General features: G+C 37.2%; 1 protein-coding gene across 2 annotated transcripts in view; it reads right to left on the reverse strand.

The window, feature by feature from the left end:
- The window catches only part of RUNX1T1 (RUNX1 partner transcriptional co-repressor 1), a 136,499-nt gene that overhangs the window by 54,792 nt on the left and 65,329 nt on the right, over positions 1-16,378 (reverse strand). For both annotated transcript variants that reach the window (XM_036263792.1, XM_036263793.1), the window contains 2 exons: positions 5,602-5,739; positions 2,972-3,213 (listed from right to left, as the gene is read on the reverse strand). In XM_036263792.1, the coding sequence (XP_036119685.1) occupies positions 2,972-3,213; positions 5,602-5,739 (380 nt within the window). The remainder of the gene's footprint in view (positions 1-2,971; positions 3,214-5,601; positions 5,740-16,378) is intronic.

The following is a 16,378-nucleotide window of genomic DNA, read 5'->3' on the forward strand; positions in this document are numbered from 1 at the left end:
ATATATTTAAAAGCACAAATGATCATGTAGTTGGCCAAAGGCAAGTGTCAGAATCTCAATTCATCCCACATGTCATGTCTGTGTTACTGCTGGTGGAAATATTTTTTTCCTGTCCTTCATACATTCTTTCTGTCAACCAAAGCATCTTTGCTCTGGATGAACAGCTAAGTCAGGTAGTATATTGCACTATTAAAGCCAAAGGCAAAGTTTGGGCATTCTCTGATTCACTGAGTCTTATAAAGGGTAAAAAAATTCCCCAGTTATCAAAGATATTTCATTTAGCACAGAGGTAATGTTTATTGCTCAAACCCAAAGACTGAAAAATTACTCAAATTCACTCCTAACTTATCCCACACAAACAAGCCCAAAATATTCAGGGGCTGTATCCTGAAATGGGTAATGTGTAATGATAAAAACATTTCTTAATGGACAACCAACCTATTATAAAGGTGTTGAGTAAATTCACTGTATTGGAGTCATTTTCCTTAGTCCCTGGGCAGAATCACAACTGTCAACTGCAGTCTCAACTTCAAGCCTTCAATTACCCTCATGCCTGACAAAACGGGGGTATTTGTAACCTAACAGCTTTAGAAAATTGTTCCCCACTTTCCTGTGAAGTTATTTTTTCTTTTATGATAAAGAATGGGGTACCAAGTTCCAAGCTTTTTATACCCCCAGATTCAAAACATATTAACATGAAACTATTGAATAAACAATCATTTCCTATCTGTAATAATAAAGGTCAGGGAGTCCTTGTTTAAATATTTTATTATTTTTTTCTGTTAGTAAATTTTTAAAATTTAAAAAAAATTTAAATTAATTAAATGTATTGAGGTGGCATTGGTTAGTATGATCAGATAGGTTTAAGTGTACACTCCATGACACATGACCTTACACTGCATGTGTGCCCAACAAAAGGCATATTATTTTCCATCACTATATATTTGGCCTCCTTTACCGCTTTATTATCTCCCATTTTGTTTCTATGTCTCATTTACAGAAACTATACTGGTTAGGTTTTCTACATTAAAACAGTTGCTAATATTTTTTAACTGTCTAAATAACAGCATAATGAGATTCATTATGATTTACTACCTGAGTGCAAATCTAGGCCTATCCCTACCATTTGGGTGGCCTTGTATATTTTATTTCTGTAAACCTCAGTTTCCCCACATATAAAATGTGTACAAAAATCACTACCTCAAAGGATGATCCCAAGATTAAAATAAAATAGCTTGTATTCAATGCTCAAAACAAAAGCCATTATTTAGTCATTCCCTCATTTGACAAACATCCACTGCTTAATGTTTCCCCCTAACTTATTTCCATAAGGTTTCCAGATAAATAAATGTATTTAAAAAGCACCATCATCAAAAGTATGTCACTTAAGATGTGGAAAAACATACTTAATGCTACCAAATTTTTCTATATTTAAAGCTGTGGAAACCACTCTTGAAGACATATCAAATTTATAAAGCAGTTGTCTGAAGAAATTTTTACTAGTAACAACATATTCACGATTTTCTTAATACAACTACTGTTTTGAATTTACTTTGTGTTCCCCAGCCTAATTTATTTAAGTGTTGAAAAACCTATTATGCAAAACTCAAGAATGAATAAAAAGGAAAAGGTAAGTGACTGACAAAAGGAACTACAGCATGCTGACATCCTTCTGTCAAAATCACCTCCCTGTCCTGAAGGGGTACAAGGTGAAGCTGATGGATTGTGGCGAATGTGAAAGCTTTTGTTCTTCGAGTGCAGAGGAGAGGGAAAAAACACTGAAAAGCTGAATTGCAAAATCAATGTGCAATCCTGCGATCTGAAGCATGCCTACTGCACTGGACTCTCAGCCAGACTTTTAATTCTGGAACTTCTCTGATGAAACACCACTGCTATGTCTTTGCCCATGATAAATCCACGTAATAAAAATAAATGATCTACTTCAAGAAAAAGGAAACTGCCGCCTATCATCTGAATCTCAGTTCCACTACGAGCCTGGATAAGAAAAGAACTGAGTATGTGACTCATAACTTCTCCATGACTCAGTCTGCCATGGGAAAATCGCCTTCCTAAATAAAAATCCTCTGGGTGTATATGAAATCATGTAAATGCAAAAGTGATTTAGGACCCTAAAATATGATTATGTTCTCATTTCTAGTGTGATAATGTATAGAATATACTATAATGTTCCTAAATCAATGCTTCTATTCTCAAACTAATCATTTAAGTAACTCTACCTATGACAAAGAACTGTTGTTAATTATTTTTCCAAAAACCAATTACTGGCTGCAGGGGTTGAGTGGAGATAAAATTAGGGCTATTGTTTTATGGGTACAGAGGTTCGGCTTGGGGTGATAAAAAGTTCTGTAGATGAATGGTGGTGGTGGTTACACAATAGTGAATGTAATTAATGCCACTGAACTGTATGTACATTTAGAAATACTTTAAAATGGTAAATTTTATGTTATATCTATTTTACTACAATAAACAATTTTTAATGAGACTAGCTCTAAAAATTAACACATATAAAATGCAAACCATTATGTGTTATAAATTCCAGATCATCTAGGCTAATAAAAGTCCCCCAAAACAACTAAGTTAAAAAGAGCACTCAATTAGATTACGTGAACCATTAATATACCAAAAACATTTTGTTATTGTTGAAGGGCACTAGCCCTGCCAGTAGTATATACTTATTAAATTTTATACACACATACACATTTATGGCCAATATAACAATACATTTGCATAACCATATCTTTATTAGTCAAATAGTAATAGAAACTGTAGTGGGGGTCAAAACACAATGCAGAATTTAAAACCTCACTGTAGAATTATCAGACTTGCATACAATCTCTAGCAGTAAAAACTTTCGGAATAAAATAGCTGGGAGGAAGGAGACGGTCTTGTGAATCTCCCCCCACACACTCTCCCTTACCCCAGAAAATGGGGCTGATTTCTGTTTGCTTACCACCAGTCCTAGTACGAGGGTGCGAACTCTCTCTCCTATCTCTGGTGAAATGTCATTGCCAAACTGCTGCAGGGTAGTAAGGAACCTTTTCAGCTTACTGAGTTGCCTGGCGCCACAGGCCGGGGGCAGCTGTTGATTAGCCAGAGAAGAAGAGGAAGAGGAGGAAGGCCCATTGCTAAAGCCATTGGGCGGCGAAGGGGCACCATTCAAGGCTGTGGGTGAATGGCTTGTGCCATTAGTTACTGTCAAGAGCACAAAATCAGAATCAATAAATAAACTTATAGAGAAATGCACAAGAAAATTACAACCAAGTTTCCTTCCCTTTAAATCTGGTGGAGTTTGTAATTTAAAAAGTGTTAGATAACAACATTATATTGGTTCCAGGTATATAACCCAGTGATTAGTCATTATAAAACTTACAAAGTGATCACTCTGATAAATCTAGTACCCATCTGACACCATACATAATGATTACAATATTATTGACTATATTCGCTATGGTGCAATTGAAAAATAAAAAACATATATATTTAAGTTTAAAAAAAAACTGTTGGAGCTTTCTTGTAAAATGCTTTGACTTCACAGGATCACCATCGGCTCAGGTATACTAAAATTAAATGGGTCTATTTCTCATAGTGCATGAGGGTATTCTGCACAGAAGCTGATTAAATGGAGTCGGCTGCAACACAGACAGCCCTGCCTCCCATGTGCACATATGCCAACCACCTGAAATGTTTCAAACACAGAACAAACAACGCCTGGATGTCAGCCTTTTGTCACCAGCTTACATCCATATAACAGGACTATTTCTTTCTAAACTGCTCCCCTAGAGAAAGTGTACATTTGGTGGAGACTAAATTTATCACTGAACATTTTTAATCATGCTTTGTACACACAACTGACAGCTATGTTTATAAAAATTGGACTTTCAAGCTTTAACCTTATACCACCCAATTAGAAGGCTATTTTCTCCTCCTCATATTTCTTGACCAATTCTTTAGGGAAAATGCAAATTTTATGTAAGAAGCCAAAATATGCATGGTAATTGTCAAGGAGTTATTTCAAGAAATCCAAAGGGTACATATCTATCCCATTAATAATAGTTGGTGGTAATTCAGTAAATTCATTTCTGATCATATTTATTTGAACATCAAGATGATAATTCTTAACTAGCAGGCTAGAAAAAAAATTGCACATTTCTCACTAAAGAATATGCTGATTTTATCATGTTAAATCAATTAATTTGACAAATTAATCTTTATCAAACACATTTTAAAATATAATTTTGATAAAATATCTCTAACAATAGTTTGAAGATGTTTCAAATACTGTACTATTCTTAAAGTTTCAGGGTATTAAACTAATGGTCTCTTGTCCTAAATGAATATCAAAGCAACCTGTCAAGAAATGATAGCTCGCGAGGACTTCTCACAGGAGACATATGCCTATCACTATGGCTTTGGGTAACAACAAAACAAATACAAGATGACAGGGTTACAACTTGGCACGGGTGCAGCCTCCTGCTCCTTACACATTTGGAAAGGTCCTTTAAATGGCAATGCAACATTGCATAAACAGTCTGGGATGTGTATTTTGTCGATGCTTTTTAATCCATGAATCTATTTTTGATGACAATTCTAACCAAGACTTTGGGACAGATGAAAACAAAGCTACCTGCTATTCCTACGAGAACATAGAGGAAAGAAAGGCAAGTTGAAATTCTGTCAGAAGAGTCTGTCCTTTCATTGTATGACACAGAAAGCAATACACTCCATTGATTCAGAACACAAGACTTGAGCTGAGATGAAATGGAGTAAACGTTTTATAAAAGTCTGCCAGTTTCAACACAAGAAAGATGCTCCTTACTTCAGAAAGTCTTCTGTATGCAACTATTGCATAAAGTATTTTTCTGTGTGTGTGTGTGTGTGTAAATGTTGGGTTTTTAAAAATGTTAGTTTTTAAATGATTTGTAAATAATAGAAGAAAACGGTATTAGGAGATCAGATGTAACCTGGAAATAATTATTAACATGTTCGAAGTCAACTGAACAAACTAAAATAAGAAGCTCCACAGTAAGTCAAAATGAAAAGTTATAGTGGTGCCATCTCGAGTTACAGACCAAACGTAGTGTTTGTTCTTCATTCACTGAAATCATAGTATGATACATTTTTGAAGCAATCAAGAAAGGCAGACAAATGCCTGGCTGGTGTGGCTCAGTGGTTGAGTATTAACCCATGAACCAAGAGATCTGGGTTCAACTCCCGGTCAGGGTACGTGCCCAAGGTTATGGGCTTGATCCCCAGAAGGGGGCATGCAGGAGGCAGCTGATCTATGTTTCTCTCTAATCAAAAAAAAATTTTTTTATTTCTCTCTCCCTCTCTCTCTAAAAATCAATAAAAACATTTTTTTAAAAACAGAACAAAAGGCAGGCAACTATTGGCAGTCATACAAACTAAACCTAAGGTATACAAACTCAATACCTACTCACTACAAAACAAATGTTTTATTTATTTATTCGCTTCATTTCTGCATAATTCATTGAGGCTGAATCTTCTCTTAATTTTTATTTGCAGAAAACTTTTAATTTAAACTTCAAAATGAACACAGGAATTGCAGAAATGCCTACTCACATGTTGTTGGTGTAAATGAACTGGTTCTCGGGGCTCCTTGAGTTGTTGGAGGAGGTGGCATCGTGGGAGGAGTCAGCCTAGATGGAGTCTTCACATCCACAGGTGAGTCTGGCATTGTGGAGTGCTTCTCAGTCCGATCTGGAGGGGGCCACCATGGACAAGTTACTTTCTGAAGTACCCCAGTTTGTAAGTGGGATTTATCTTTGTTACAAGCATGTAAACAGAAGAAATCCAGCATCTTCTATCAATAAAACAGGCTTCTCTACTAAAGTTTAAATCAGGACCCGACTTAAGGAGGTGTAGCACAGATGGCAGGACCTCATTTGTAACTGGGTTATTTTACATCCTGTTATTTCTAGTTTGGGCAAATGCTACCTTGTTAGTGCTATAGGCAACACCACAACCTCACTCAAAGCAGAAGCCAAGATTAACAAGAGGTAAAAAATAGATGAGGAAGGAAAATAGTAATGAACTCCTCAGACAGCTTAGAAATAACACAAATCTGAAGTTCTGCTATGCAGATGAGATACTAGTAGGAACCAATGTTTGGCAAATTTTATAGCACCTGTATCCCTTTTCCCTACTTAGTTTTCTGGCCTATTGGATGAAGCAGATTATGTCTCCAAGACATACACCTCACTTCAATTTTTTCTGTCCTGTTTGAAAAAAATCACTGCATAAATGTCATATGTCACACAATGAAATTAAGCTATTATTCACTTAGAATGTGTGTTTATGACCCACCACTTCAAAAACATGAAACCAATACTTCAATTAACAGTCTCAGGCAGAGTAAGAACAGAAAAGTCCCAAATTGAGAACTAAAAAGAATTAAAGACCCTCCATATATTTTTTCATGAGTATGTCACAGATATGGAGACGTTTTCTGATTACTTATTAATTAACATTTGTACTTCAGGAATGTTTTCTACTAAGTATATTCTTCCCTTGAGATTTTATATTATCTTTCCTCATCTCATCTCTTTATCAAATGTCCAGTAAAAAAAAAAAAAACTGAAGTTTCTGTTTGGTTCTTTAGATCACTTTTCCACAAACATGTGTAGTGATGTGCACACGTGCGCACCCTCCCCCCCAAACATGTGTAAGGCGCCTCCTGCATCCTTACACACAGATATTTCCCACTTAGATTTTTTGAAAAGTAAACAGACTATTGATAAAAAATGGGTCTTTTAAAAAAAGTCTAACCATATGAGTACAGAGTTACTCAAAAGAACTTAAAAGTCAATTATCAAAAGAAATGAAAAGCCCAAATTACTATTATGACAATCCCAAAATTACCTCGCCATTATTTAAAGCAGTTTCATAAGACTTGGTTTGCAGAACACAATATTTAAAAGTTGAAATTATGAAATACCATATAAGGGAAGATGTAATAAAAGAATGAAAATCGTCATTCTCATACGAGCCTTTGAAAGATGATCTAGTTAACAGTATCAGGGTCTCTATTTGTTAATCTCTAACTGCTGGTTGAATAGCAATGAATGTTCCTGTAGTGAAAAGGGGTTCTGAGATGATGGTAAAGACACAGATGGAGAGCATTTCTACCTCCATCTTACTGTTAAAACGTGTCTTTATATTGCTACTCCACATTATTTAAAAACCAGCATCAATCAATCAATTATTCTAGGAAAATACAGAAGTTAGGCAGGTTTAAAACCACGTCTTCAATAGTTAAATTCATTGCACAGTCTACTCACCTCAACCAACCTCAGCAACAAGGGACTAAACAGCTTCCCGCTTATGTTGCAGCTGAGGGAAGAGGTACAGCAGCAAATACAAGTCACCCTAAATAAAGGCAAATATTTCTGTCATGCCAAGGAAGGAGGGATGAAGGGAGGCTTGCCAGAGTCAGCTGGGAGATAACAGAGGGAACTGCTAGTCCATCTGGTTCTCATTCTGCTAACACTCACGCTGAACTGTTAGAGAAGCCAGTCCAGATACACAGATTGAAGCACGTAGTTGCACAGACAGAGAAAGGAAGAGCAGGAGGGGGAGGGGGAAGTGGGAATAATGAAAGAATGAAGTAGTCAAAGGAAAAGAGAAGAAAGAGAGGAAGGACCAAAACCCGGAGAACAGAGCCTGAAGGGGGAGAAATCTACCTCAGGAGCTAAAAGCTGAGCCGTAGAGAACACAGACCCCACCTTCCTAACTTTGACTTACTTCTTGAACAATACCTAAACTTGAAAATATACCTGAAATCCATACTCTTTATGTTATTTGTTTGTTTGTTTGTTTTTTCGGTACATGCCTTTAGCGGACACTGAGCCCAAGACTCTGTGGTCCACAGGCTGACACTCCAACCGCTGAGACAAAACAGCCAGTGCATGGTTTTTTAAATAGAAAAAAAAAAAGAAAAAAACTACAAAGATGACAATAGTTTTCCCCTTCAAACTTTAGATCATCTTTGTAGTTCTGTCTTCATCTGTCCAGTGTTAGAAATTTTTTTGATATATCATAATTTTTATTTGAAAACATTCTGAATACGTGTCTTGGTCCATAATTGTAACATAATTCTACCCAGAAGATCATCATCATCATCATCATCATAAAAAGTAGGCAAATGAGTTTAAATTCTTGAGATGTCATCCATACTTTAGGAACAATAACAAAAAAGCCAATGCAGAGCAAATCACCACAACTTTTAAGAGGAATGTATATATTCTAACTGGAATATACGTAGATCTCTAAAATTTTGACATTAGCCAAATTTCTGAGATGGTTAGCTTTACTCTGATCAAATGGAGTTCCAACCCAGAGGTCTTACAAACTTAGACAAAGTGGGACCATATGTAACTCATTCTGCGCTGTTCAGTGCAATCAATTCAGGATGGCGAGAGATGGTGAAATAGGCAGTCAGGCCTAACCCTTACACACACAAAACTCTCTGGAGTAAAAAATATTTAAAATAAATTCGGAAAACATGTTTCAAGTATGCTGAGTTCTGTTGCATTTGTTTTGAATTAAAAAAAAACAACATTTTGAAATATATATTCTCAAAACCTTTATAACAAACAGTAAAAAAGTTGATTTAACCGCAGAAGCATTTCACTGTTTCAAATGAGCAGATATACTAAAACCAATATTGTTATAATATTTCTTATGTAATTTTTAAGTTCATGAAAATTATATTGTTCTGGTACATAATTTCTATTTTTAGTCGCTGTAGGAGATTGCTGACATTTACTGAAAGATGGACACAAAATGGTAAAATAAGAAAGAAAAACAATTTCTATCAGATCAACAAGGCACGTATAATCAAAAGAACTGACTTTACCTTTACTTTAATGATTCACACCACTTCTAAACAAGATTTTCCGTATGCGGTAATATTTCAACTCACATGGCAAATATCCAACACATATGTACTAAAGATGTCTGGGGCTTGGAAGAAAGTGTGGCATATATAAATACATTACGGATACCATTTCACTGTCAGGGTCTTCTAGAAGTGGTATGTTTTCCATTTCCCCCCCTTTTTTTAAGTAAAAGGAAAAGATATGTCATAATCTGCCATGGCACTTATTTTACTTTTAGTTAGTTCAAATAGTTCCAGATGTGTTTTTAAAGTATAAACAATAGGCATTCTACATTTTCCTTGTTTACATACCACTCTAGGAGATGATTAGTGTAAAAAAAAACAGAAAGTTCAGGATTGGTAGATTGTACATCTTTTTCTATCCGAGTTCATCATGTCAACTCTAATAAAAAGTCCATGTCTCAGAGGTGTTATGAACTGAGGAACTTCTTGGTCAGTTAGTAGTTAGCCCAGAGTTAGTCTTATTTGAATAAGTGTTAGTTAAGAAGGCTAGAGGGTATGCACTAAAGAGGATTAATTCCAAGTGGGACTGAGGGACTTCTAATGAAAATGAGAAGACAATTAGGGAAGAAAAACACTGGGTACAGAATTTTATTTCTACTTCTCTGGAAAATATGGCAAATATAGTTCTGAGAATACAGTCACTCTTAGTGACGCCAATGCCTGGGTGTGAGATGTTACAAGAGACTAATGGAGACTAGAATGGTGCCCATCCAGGCTCCACAATGGTACCATCTTATTTCCCTGGTGAACATTTCTGGTAATGTTCATTCCTGCTCAGAATCCTTCAACAATGCCTGAGAAGAAAAGTGAAATGCTAGCATTTTAAACATGATGAAATTATACAGTGGAAGAAACTTTGGCATAATAGGAGAATTTCTAAGTTTCAAATGTAGACTCAACAATTAGTAGTAAGCCCACAGGCAAGGTAGTTATCCTGAAACTCAGTCCTTCAGAAGAAGAATGGGAATATGGACTGGCTGGAGTGGCTCAGCTGGTTGAGCATCATTCTGTGCACTAAAAGGTTGCTGGTTTGATTCCCTGCACATACAGAAGGCAGCTGATCAAAGCTTCTCTCTCTCTCTCTCTCTCTCCCTCTTTCTCCCTCTCCCTCTCTCACTCTCTCTCCCTGCCGTTAAAAAAAACAAATCGAATGGGACTACAACCCTCTCTACCTTGTAAAGAGATAGTACTGTTCCTAATGTACATGATATGCTCTCCTCTCTATGATCCATACACAGCTTTATTTCCAATATCTTTCCCCCGAGACTAGGCTTTATTTATATAGGGCACCTTGGTATTCCCTGGTTTTTCTGCCTTTTTTTTTTCCTGCTGTTGTTTCCGTCATTAAACGGACCTGTCCCATCTTACATAGTCTTCACTACCAAATCATCTTACAGCTTTCCCCAGTTTCCCTAGGCACCAACTACATCATGCTTCCTTGGATTATTTTATAATTTACCACAGCCCATATGTACAACAGTTAAGTATGAGTATTATACACCCAAATACCTCAATCAGTAAAAACAGTAAGCAACGTGATGGTAATTTTTTTTAAATGTCTCCCTAGGAGACGTGTATAAAGTAAATGTAATTATAAGAGGGATAGTTACATTCCTAACTTTTACAAACCTATTCCCTGAACCATAGCCAGTTCAAAGGTACTAACCCTAGTTTCATAGCAAAAGACAAATACACAACCATCAACAGCATATAAATTTATAATGAGAGAATGAAATGTAGATAATCAGGGAACATACTGGAGTCTTGAATTTCATTTCAACTCTGTGACTAACATATTATGTGATTTTAGGCAAGTATAAGAATGACCTGTTGTTACCTCATGTCTTATCATAGGTATTTTATGAAGATTATTATTTCTGAAACACAAATCTGATTTAAAACCTTCTGGAGTATCCCTCTGTCCACAGAATAAAATGTAAGCTCTTTAGCTTAGGTATGTGCTGATCCTCTTGAGTTTCCATTCAACAGACCTACTCTCCTCTCCTTGCTGCAAAGCCCTGATTTGGTTCAGGTAGACAATTCTCGGGGGGCAGATCCTCCTTGTTTTATATTAATCAGGTCATCATACTTCCTTTGTCAGCAATGCATTTCAGAGTTGGGTATTGTTATATAACTCTGGACAATGGGTCATGAAGGGAGGTCTATGGAAGAGGTTCTAGGAAAGACTTCCTTAGTTTCTAAACCCAAGGAGGAAATTGTCCCTCTTCTTTTTTATTTTAATTTTATTTAAAATTTTTTTCTTTTATTTATTTTATAGAGAGAGGAAGGGAGAGAGCGATGGAAACATCCACGAGAGAGAACATCGAGTGGCAACCTCCAGCATGCCTCCCACTGGGGATTTGGCTGACAACCTGGGCATATGCCCTGACCAGGAATTGAACCGGCGACCTCTTAGTGCATGGGTCGATGCTCAACCACTGAGCCACACCATCTGGGCTGTCCCTCTTCTTTTGATGTTGTGTCTGTAGTGATTCCTTCAATTCACTTCTCTGGAGTCTACTTATATATAAAATTAAGCATCTTTTGATGACCTCAAGAATATTTTGCAAAATCTAATATTCTCTGCTTTCTTTCTCTAGATATGATCATCCCACACATAAAAAAGACTACCCAGAGAACGTCTATCTGAAAATAAAGTGACCACAAATAAAATTATTTTGAAAGTGGTGATTATAACCAGACTTCCTGTGTTCACATACATTTCTATGTCTACAAGTATATGTTTGCATAAAAAATGTCCTATGTTAAAATTAGCATGTATATATTGTTTTCAAATACAATTTCAATCCTCATTACTAAATCTCCATCAATGCTTTAGTTATAAAATAACCATACCAATATCCAACTGTCCCTGTTTAGTTACCATCAAAATACTCACTTCATAGTCTAGGTTCTCAAAAGAGTGATCTATACTCACTTTCTCTGCTTCCTCGCTTCCTGTTCCATCTTACACCTACTTGTAGTGGACACCTACAAAACTGCCTAGAAAGTTTCCCTCCCCAGAATGGGACCTGCCACACCCTCTAATCTCATAAATATCTTGGGAGCTACTATATTCTTTCATGACCTTGTGCCCAAGACACTGGCAACCAGCCCAAGCACAGCACCCAGGCCAAGATGGGCAATTTCAGCCATTCCCTAAGACTTTTATATTCAGAATCAATAAAAGAAAATAATCCCACTCCAGAGGTAAAATACTGTATTATGCACTGTCCTCCTCCATATCTAGAAAGCATGTCTTTAGTGAAAAAGAAGGCAACTAACAGGCAGAAAGAAACTAAGAGAAATGGCAAGAGGTTATTCTGATTGAGTTAAGCCAAGGTCCTCATTTTATTGGATCCTAGGGGCTGGCTGCATCATTAAAATCCCTGCAATTTGTATCTTCCAAACATCTACAGGTCCTAGTTAACCAATACCTCCTTTTCCTGAAACCTAATTTGAGTTGATTTTTCACTTGAAATAAAAGAATCCAGACTAAAATAACTCTGGAATGTAGCATCACCGTATCCTAACTTTAAATGAAATTCTCAACTGTCTCTTCATTATTATTAAAAAAATACTTGTATCCTTTATCTGGCATCCTTGTAGCATCTGACACTCTTTACCACTTCCTTTTTAAAACATTATTGTCACCCTGGCTGGTTTGGTTCAGCAGTTAAAGCACTGGCCTGCGGACCAAAGAGTCCCAGGTTCGGTTCCTGCTAAGGGCATGTACCTAGGTTGCAGTTTGTCCCTGGCCCCGGTTGGGGTTGTGTGGGTGGTAACCACTCAATGTGTTTCTCTCACATCGATGTTTCTCTCTCTCCCTCTTTCTCTCCCTCCCATTCTATCTGCAGATAAATGCAAAAATGTCCTCAGGTGAGGATTAAAAGCAAAACAAAACATTATTGTCCCCAGATTTTAATCATTTAAGCACCCTCCTCATTTTTCTCAGGCCTTTCTGGCTGTTTCTTCTCAGTCTCTCTGAACTGCTCACTTTTCTCCACCTCCATGATAACCACTGCTATTTTCTCACCATGTTATTTCATAGTTCCTCATTACATTTTCATTTTATACTTTTTCCTTAGTGACTTCATCTGTGCCGTGACAGTCACACCATAACCAAAATGTGGATAACTTTACTATAAGTCTAGCCCTAGCATCCTTCCAAGTTCTAGACTCAACCATCCAGATGGCTACTCATTTCAAGAGCCTGAATTCAAACACTTGTCATCCATCATCTCTCAGCTGGCCTAATCTACAACCCATTAAATGACTCCCTGCCCTGTACTAGTCATCTATCCATCTTCTGATGACATACAATCATTTGACTATATATGTCAAAGATGATCAGAGAACTTGCCCCTCTCCCCTTAGTAATCTTCAAAGACCCATTATAATGTTAAGCAATAACGTTCAGGTGCCCTGATAGGGCATAGAAAGACTTTTGTGACCCACCTGGCCCCTGCTACTCATTTCTTCAATGCAATGCCATCTCCACCACAGAACTCCATATTGCACCACTGTGGCTCTACAAATGCCCCTGGGGTCTCTCTCAGGCTTCCATCACATGGCATCCTTTTCCTAGAATACTCTACCCCATCACTGCATGGTTAATAAGACCATCATTCCTTTAAAACTCTATTCACGTGACACTTCAGCCAGAAATGCTTTGCTGGCAACCTTTCCATTCCCAGCTGGCCCGGATTGTACCACATGCCTCTATTACACTGTCTAGATCCCTTTTACAGTACTGATCACACTGTATTTAGAACCAAGGTCAGTCCCTCCCACTACATCATAATTTACTTAAGGAAAATGATGACATCTTAAGTGTTTTTACATTCCCAATACTTTTCTCAGTGCCTGGCATATAAAAGGTGCTCAATAAATCTTGTACTTTAGATAAATGTACATTACAATAATGTCAGATGTCATGCCTATAGTCACAACTTTGAGACCCTGGAACTTTCAAGAGACATGACATTTAGCTAAAGACAAATTCATCTACATGTTTTTCCATCATCATAAAAGAATCTGAATTCTGAAAACATTAAGTATCCAAAGAGAAATCTAGAAAAAAATACAAGTTACTGAATTCACCAGTTTTAATATATCTTTCAGTAATCACAATATATTTCCTAAGACCTTTTATATTAGGGGTGGGGGGAAGACTTTATAAGGTAGCATACACATACTAACGAGTTTCCAAAGGCACTGTTTTCTAAAACAATAATAGTATCAGTATAGTCATACATATGCATGTTCAAAACAAAGAAAAAAGTATATTATGAACCAAACACATGCAATTTTGTTCACATAAAATTTTTCTCTTGCTTGTCTATAGCTGGGGAGATTAGAAGTTATTTTCTGAATTTCTTCTTGTTATTTTTCTGTTTTATGTAAATGTTCTACAGTGAGTGTGTTTATTTTTACAAGCAAAAAGTATACAAAAGTGATCAGGGTAAATCACTTAGAATCAGGCATTACGCACTGTAGGCATTGTATCGAACACCCTGCATGCTTTGTCTCGTTTTAAACCTCACTGTGAAAAGGTATGCATAATTTTCCCATCCTATATAAAGGAACTGAGGCCCAGCAGGGTTGGATAATTTGTCCAGGGTTACAAGACACAAGTTATTCCAGGCCTTCTCAGAGTTCATTATCATCTAAAACTAATGTTATTTCATACGTGATCGGGAAAACCGAAATGAAGACACATGAACTCAATGCAAAACCGAAAGTTAGCATTATATTAGAATTGCACCTTCCAATGTAACTGTACTAGTCACATGTGGCCTTTCCGTGTTTAATGAAAGTGAAATAAAATTTAAAATTGAGTTCCTCCGTCACACTAGCCACAGTCAAGTGCTCAAGAGCCACGGCAACTAAGCTACAGAGTTGTGGCTGATGGCTGTCATGTCAGAAAGCTCAGTTACACAACACTGCTGTCATCACAAAAGGACAATGCCATACGTGAACAATGGCTCTGAAATGCTGTATCAGAAATAAGGGCTCCTTGGCAGGAGGCCATGGAGGTGATGATGCCGCCTGAAAAGGTGGGGATGCCGGGGATGGGGGTTCCTTTGGCCTCATTCTAAATACCTTGCATTCCCATTTAGATCTTTCACTTGTTTACAGAGTGGGCTTCTCATACAATTTCTTTTGATGGTTAACAGGTAGAAAAAATAAAAGTCTGAAACCCAATAATTAAGACAAATGAGGTCTGAGCTAGCCAGAGAATGTGATACCTTCAGTCTAGGTAATTAGTAAACATCTAACTACACTAATGAGAACAAAGCCAGAGGCTCAGTCCGTGAATGAGTCAGTCCGCAGCCAGGTCAGCAGCTAGTCCTCAATCAGAAATGAAAGCCTGAAGCATGAACTTGGGTTAAGATTTGGGCAAAAAAAGAATGAGGTGAATCCATGCCAATCCATTGCTATTTCTAGAAAAATAACTTCCAGAGTGTGTTAGTCATCTCTGTATAGGGAGCATAATAGGAATTTCCATTCCCTTCTTCTACAGCTCTTAGCAGCTAGTACTTGACACATTTACATTGTTTTTGAATGTCCCCCAGCCTCATGTCAGCTTCATAAATGCAGAAACTTCTGCCTGTTTTGTTAACGCCAGCTTCCACAGCATTTAGAAGAGTACCTGAATTATGAGGCATTTGATAAAGATTTGTTGAATTAATTAATTAAATAAATAATGAAGAAAGCAAAGCTAATTTATGACAAAACAGCTAGAGACATACTAGTGATTCTACGGTTATTACCTAGAGGGGAACAAAGGAATAGGGCAGATTGGATAACCACCAAAAAGACATACCCATAACGAGATTATCGCCTCATACCTGTCAGAATGGCTATCATGAGTAAATAAACAAAAAGTGTTGGCAAGGATGCAGAGAAAAGGGAACCCTCATGCAATGTTGGTGGGAATGCAGATTGGTGCAGCCACTGTGGAAAGCAGTATGGAGTTACCTCAAAACATTAAAAATGCAACTGCCTATGACCCAGCAATTCTGTTTCTGAGAATTTATCCAAAGAAAGCCCAAAACACTGATTCGAAAGAATATATGCACCGCTAAGTTCACTGCAGTGTTATTTACAATAGCCAAGATTTGGAAGCAGCCCCAGGTCCCCCAGTAGATGAGTGGATAAAAAAGCACTGGTACATTTACACAACAGACTACTACTCAGCCGTAAAAGGACAGCACAGGTGGATCTGGAGAGCATTATGCTAAGTGAAATAAGCCAGTCAGAGAAAGACTAGTACCATATGATTTCACTCATATGTGGGATTTAATGAACAAACTGAACTAACAAGCAAAATAGAGACACTCATAGATAGAGAGCAGGCAGGCAGCTCGGGGGGGGGGTGGAGGGAGAGTGTTAGGGAGGGTGGAGGGATTGAGCTAAGAGAAAGAACTCAGG

The sequence above is a fragment of the Molossus molossus genome, unplaced genomic scaffold (genome assembly GCF_014108415.1).
Source record: "Molossus molossus isolate mMolMol1 unplaced genomic scaffold, mMolMol1.p scaffold_m16_p_16, whole genome shotgun sequence".
Classification (NCBI taxonomy): domain Eukaryota; kingdom Metazoa; phylum Chordata; class Mammalia; order Chiroptera; family Molossidae; genus Molossus; species Molossus molossus.